Source organism: Oncorhynchus mykiss, chromosome 32 (genome assembly GCF_013265735.2).
Source record: "Oncorhynchus mykiss isolate Arlee chromosome 32, USDA_OmykA_1.1, whole genome shotgun sequence".
NCBI lineage: Eukaryota > Metazoa > Chordata > Actinopteri > Salmoniformes > Salmonidae > Oncorhynchus > Oncorhynchus mykiss.
In genome coordinates, this window is record NC_050572.1 from 30,995,672 (window position 1) to 31,001,849 (window position 6,178).

At 40.8% G+C, this 6,178-nt stretch overlaps 1 protein-coding gene across 2 annotated transcripts; it reads right to left on the minus strand.

Annotated features, from left to right (window-relative positions):
• Nucleotides 1–437: 437 nt before the first annotated feature.
• On the minus strand, nt 438–5,349 carry mrpl24 (mitochondrial ribosomal protein L24). Of its 2 annotated transcripts, none has more exons than XM_021560413.2 (6): nt 5,199–5,349; nt 4,347–4,533; nt 3,789–3,884; nt 3,001–3,104; nt 2,378–2,508; nt 438–916 (listed from the first exon to the last, which is right to left on the minus strand). In XM_021560413.2, the coding sequence occupies exons 2-6, from the start codon at nt 4,527–4,529 to the stop codon at nt 780–782; spliced, it is 651 nt and encodes a 216-aa protein (XP_021416088.1). In that variant the 5' UTR covers nt 4,530–4,533; nt 5,199–5,349; the 3' UTR covers nt 438–779. The 2 variants fall into 2 exon arrangements, with proteins under 2 accessions (XP_021416088.1, XP_021416089.1); XM_021560414.2 differs by having other exon boundaries at nt 4,910–5,244.
• Between the last annotated feature and the right edge of the window lie 829 nt (nt 5,350–6,178).

Genomic DNA, 6,178 nt, shown 5'->3' on the forward strand with positions numbered 1-6,178 from the left:
TTTTCCTGGCTCTGCGTTTGCTGCAGCTCGAACTTCAGAGTCTTGATGTATTTCTCCTGAACTCGCCTGTCAAATTCTGAGCTCTCCATTTGTCAAAATGTCCCTCAAAAGCCACGCCGTCCTGCAAAAGTAAAAACCTGTTTAAAAAGCTTGAACTAGTTGCTGACGGTGCAGTTCTGGTAACAACGGGACGTCATTGCAGCTTTAGACATATTCATCAGGTCTCAGACACAAGTTCACTTAGGGATGCTTTGAAAAGACCACTTGTTCAACATCTGAATGGATAACTAAAATAGCCAATTCTATAACAAATGCAGATGTAGTATTTACAGCATGTTACCTGCTCAATTTGTAGCACAGAAACATTAGGATTACTTCCATTGTTCATTTTTATCTCCCACTATCTAGGAAAACTCAAAGTCAAATCAAGAACAGGATTGTAGATTACTTAGACATTTATTTATGATAAAAACAAACCAAAACATTTGAGACAAACTCTGAAAGCATCATAAATAGTGACTGCTGCTGAATTTACGCCTGGCAGAGGACCTGAAATGCAGTTACATCTCTATGTGCACATGAAGATTCCCATCACGTTACTGTACTCACTCAACCCATTCCTGATATCCATCTGGACTGAGCGATGTGGAACATTTCTTTACTACACAGATATAGGCCTACTGTAGGTCCATAAAGAGCATTCAGTAGGGATACCGTGGATGCAACGCCCCAACCCAACCTGTGGCTATGTGGCCCAGACACCAGAATGGTATTCCCCCTCAGTACCAGTAGGTCTTCCGGTTCCTCCTGGGTTCCTCGATGCCCAGTTTCTCCATCACCTCCTCCTCCAGAGTCTTGAGGGAGGGCGTGTAAGTCTTCTCCAGGGTTTCCTCCGGACTGGTGTCCTTGGGGCCGTCTGGGATGGCAGACACCAACCAATAAGGGGATTCCAAAATTAGGGGGGGGGGGGTCAATTCAGAAGAAAGGGTATACTTACACTAAGTACACAACATGTAGCTGACCCAACTCACCTAACTTCCAGTCTATCATATGGTACACATCACCCTAGTAATTGTTTTGTGATTGCCTGTTACGAAAATGCACTGACGAAGGAAAAAGTTTGTTGGCTTGATTGAACCATGTTATGCAGTAAATGTGAGTGATTTGTTTAAACGACGAGCCCTGTTATCGTAGTGTGTGATCGGTCACCTTTTTGTGATATTGCGATGATTTTACTGTTTTATGCTGTAATTGATCAAATTTGCAGAGAATCGTTGACTTGGCAAAAAAAATCTAAAATGCCATCGCAAAATCATGGAGGGACTGCAAAATGATCCTAATCATAGGCCAAATTCTGACTAGAGATGCAGGAAACTTAACTTCAGCACAACTCTCACATTGCTATAATATAATTATTTAAAGGCCCAGTGGAGTCGAAATTAAGTTTTCCTGTGTTTTATTGTGTAATAACAGCTGATGAAACTAACACTGTAAAAGTATATATTTTTTTTTTTGTTTTGTTACCAGTGTTATTTTCTGATTGTATTTTCAACCAGAAACTATCTACACAGGACCTTCTAATTAGTAGGTTTTGCATGGGTGGAGTTATGGCCTGTCTGTTGATTTCACAAGGCGGTATATTTCAGCCTGTTTTGGTGGGATGGAGTAAGAAATAAGAAAGACCTCTGCCAACAACAGCTAGTTTTCCCCTTCCCACTCAGATCATTCCCAAACATTCCTAGCAAAATTATTGCTTGAGAAATTGCTCTTTGCTAAATATTTTAATTGAAAATCATTACAGTAAGTTACTTAATCAGAAATGACTTGATACGGAGATAAAAATAGCTGCATTGGGCCTTTAAAGGGGCAATCGGAAGTTGCTACCAAATTCGTTTAACTCACAAATTAATGATAAATCCCATTGATTCTTGAAAATATAACTTATTAATGCCTCATGAGCTTAGTTCAACTGTCATACCCTATCAGAACCCAAAAGGTAAGCTTGTTTACCTCCAATGTTTGTAAACAAAGTAAAATGTGAACAAACATTTACATAAAGACATTTTTTAAACTAGAACGTTGATATCATGGACAGTTTGCATCCATAACTCTGAAGAAATTTGAGTGGTGACATTCCTCCAGTCCCATCCCTCAGCTTTTACCAAAACAGTGGCGGGGAATAAGCTTAGTTATTGTTTCAACTGCTGATTACCGCTTTAAACAAATAAAGTCGTTCCTTATACATCACCCAGACCAGCTTGTGTCCTGCTTTTCCACTCATCTTCACCCACATTCTTGACAAGCTTGACTCTCATTCACAAAAGCTACCTCAATCCATCTAGATTTCTGTGCCCCTCCTCTAGCCTCTGTTCCTCACCCTTCCACTGCTGCGGTACGATGCCGTCTCTGCGCTGGAACACTGGTTTGGGGACAATGCGGCCCGTCCTGAGGGAGACGCGCACCTTCTCCCCCTCCTCTGTGAACCTCCACTCCACCTCAGTGGGTTTCCTGTTGGAGCAAGACAGGAGTCAGGTTTGGTATCAAACTCAGGACTAAAGTAGTCAGGATCAGTCAGGATTCAAGTCAAAGCATTCACTAATCATAAACTATTTAAATAAAATAGAAATGTGGGTGCATCTGTGCACAAAAATCCTACTTATTGCAACTTTAAATCCAAGCCCTGCACATAAAATCTACTGAAAACTAAACTAAATCCAAAACTAAACTGAGCATGGACACAAACCCTGGCTCTGGATAGCTACTGGGTGAGCAAGCTATTGTTCTGCTTCTTTTTTTGCATGGGTGTTTTCTGCACCACTCTGTGGTAAAGGTTTGAATACCATGAGACTTTTCCACTGAAGCCCTGTTTAACTGAATCAGTTGTTTCAGTTTTGGGCTGTTACCAAAGCCTGCACACCCCACACCCAGAAACAGGTTTGGTGATCATGGGCTTAGACAAATGTTAGAATCTGGACCTCCCCATAATGCACTGGGACTCACCTGTCAGTAGGGTCGACAAGTGAGATGTCTCGGATTAGAAGGGGAGCCTCGCTGGCAATATAGGTCCCCCGGTAATCTGCAGTTTTCCCAATGTACCTGAAATGCTAAAATGGAGAAATACTGGGTTAATTTAATCTATTCAAACAATGCAGAGACAACAGAACTTCAATTGCTGTTGAAATCAATGTCCATTATTTGTAACGCAGTCTAAAAAGAGCCATATTCTTTTTTAATAATATAAAGTGGGGTTCAACATCATAAATACAGTATTTGTTAACATAAACATTCCATACTTGTTTATCATCACAGTCCAAAACATGACAATGGATTCTCACTAAATTCACTGTAATGATGGTAGCAAAATAAATTACTGGATGGCATTAAGTCTAGTTTGTGAGTTGCTCTTAAAATAGGATCCTATGGTTCTAGCGATAAAACCGGGTCCTGGTCTTTGCTTTTGCAACTGTAGCTTGGCCTGTGAAGCCATTTGAGAAGGCTACCCAGATTCAAAGACAGTGCACTAGAAACCGGTATGATAAAAATATTAGAAGGTAGCCCATCAAGCATTTATGAAGCTCCTCATTGGTAGTAGGGACAGTTTTCTAAAATGCTCAAATAAATGTGACTACAACAACCATAGCTGACACTATATCAAGTGGGTTATACAGTATGTAAACAAAATAGTATACAACTGTTGGGTGTTTATACTGAATGTAGTGTATGAATGTCTTCTCTGTTATGGAACTGGTAAACATATCCCCTCTGACAACGATGACTAGGATTCTTACCGTGTTCAACCCGTCCAGGATGACCCAGTTTCTGTGTCTGAAGACCTGGGCCACTTTGCCCTGCTTTCCTTTGTCTTTCCCAGAGAGAATCTCAACCTGGTCAAGGTGGAACACCAGTTTAGAATATCAAAGCATCAAAACATTAGGCTAATGGCTGAATAAACCTTGACAGTGACACTCCCTTTTCAGCCCTACATCTCATTATCGTAACCTTCCATGTGTTGCTTTTATAGCAAGGAATTGATCAACTCAATGGTTTGCCTAACAATTTGTTCGTGTCTAATAACTGGTATCTCTGAAAAAAAAATTGGCATATAACTGCAATGCCAGTGTTTAGAGGGAAGCATAACATTTTCAGTGCATAATTTTTATTATAAATGATAAAGTTTGTGTTATATGGCCAATATACCACAGCAAAGAGCTGGCACTCCGCTGCATCGGGCATAAGAACAGCCCTTAGCAGTGATATATTGGCCATATACCACACCGCCTCGTGCCTTATTGATTAAATATTCCACATCTAAAAATCTTCATTGTCCTTTTGGCATGACCACTTACTGTGTCCCCTTTGAAAACAGACCAGTCCTCATAAGCTATGGGCTCAATGAACACCTTTCTTCTCTTCTTGCCTGGTGGGTTCAATCTTTTGGCAGCTATGGTCCATGGCCGACTTGTGCCGTAGCGATAGTCTTTAGGGAAGGCAGCCTTAGCGGCCATCGACAGTATGGCTGTTAATCGCATTTTCCTGGAGGAAAAAAAATAAAGAGAAGTCATTATTTTTCAACATTTACTACTCAACAGACTAATTATTGATGTCCATACAGTAGAGTAACCATATAATTAGGATCTCTATGATAGTGACAGTATAGATAGCTTGCTGGATACATAAGATGAAATGTGCTGATCAGCAAATTATATAAAGTTGATTATAAAATAGATACATTATTTGTAAGTATACACTGTGTGAATAACTGTGTGCATTGTCATGATGTTTTATTGACACAAATGCAACACTGACACTGACAGAGCCATCATTTTCATCACTGGTCAGTTAGATGCTGGATAACATTGGCTATGCTAGCTAGAATAGTAATCGTTCTTCTGGCTATAGCAAAACACACCTGGAATTTTCTGGTTAGTAGTACGTTGCCAAGCGTATATGTAGCTAGTTAGCTTAATTTTAGTAGCCCTAAACCGAAAAAAATAGCGCTAGCAATGTAGCTAATTGTTGTGACATTATGTTGACATTTCGCTAACGTTAGTTAGCTTGAAAAGAGAGATGCATGCCGAGGATTCAAGGAAGATTGAAAGTCAATCGTCTCCACAAAACAGAAAACGCAACTAAAATAGATAGCAAACCAATGCATATACCATACATTTCCAAATTATCAATCAGAAAATTGCATTTACCCCTTCTCGTTTTCAATGTCACATGCGTAAATCGTTCCACTTTGACCCCTACTACTTCTTTAGGGGTTGTAATTCATTTACTGGATCTCTACCGCCATCTATCGTACGGGTGGAGTGATGAATCTGTGCCACTGTCAGGTGAATGAGGAATGACAGCCAAACGAAATCACCTGCAGACGCCCAAGTCACGAACTGACTTGGGCTCGGGGTCATTAATAGTAGTCTATGAGCCATCCCCCTAAATCTGGGAGTTTTCTGTTTTTTCTTTCACCCGCCATCCCATTCATTTTTCCAATAGGACTTTTGCCCTATGACAAACATTGTCAGTATAAAACAAGTTATATAATTCAATCATAAATGGAATGCTTAGATTCACAGCTATCCATCAGACACATTTTCAGGAATGTTCAGTTCAACAGAACTTTGACATTTGACCCCCCCCCCCCCCCCCCCCCCCAGGGTACATATCAGAAGACCTGATACATTTTAAACTGTGTTTGACAAGTGGTTCTGAAAGGTCATGAAAAACCATGGGCGATAATATGGAGTTGGTCCCCCCCTTTGTTGCTATAACAGCCTCGAATCTTCTGGGAATGTTTTTTCCCCCACTAGATGTTGGAACATTGCTGTGGAGACTTTCCATTCAGCCACAAGAGCATTAGTGGGGTCTGATGATGGGGGATTCGGCCTGGCTTCGCAGTCGGCATTCCAATTTATTCCAAAGGTGTTCGATGGGGTTAAGGTCAGTGCTCTGTGCAAGCCAGTCAAGTTCTTATACACCAATCTCAAGAAACCATTTCTGTATGGACCTCGATTTGTGCACGGGGGCATTGTCATGCTGAAATAGGAAAGGGATTTCCCCAAACTGTTGCCACAAAGTTGGATGCACAGAATCGTCTAGAATGTCAATGTATGCTGTAGCGTTAACATTTACCTTCACTGGAACTAAGGGGACTAGCCCAAACCATGAACAACAGCCC

What these genes read in the sequence shown, in the direction of transcription:
- mrpl24 (XM_021560413.2), bottom strand. Translation starts at nt 4,529, where the DNA reads ATGCGATTAACAGCCATACTGTCGATGGCCGCTAAGGCTGCCTTCCCT. An exon ending in TCCTGGACGGGTTGAACACG is followed by an intron (nt 3,105 to 3,788) that starts GTAAGAATCCTA and finishes TCTCCATTTTAG; the next exon opens with CATTTCAGGTACATTGGGAA. An exon ending in CTTGTCGACCCTACTGACAG is followed by an intron (nt 2,509 to 3,000) that starts GTGAGTCCCAGT and finishes TTGCTCCAACAG; the next exon opens with GAAACCCACTGAGGTGGAGT.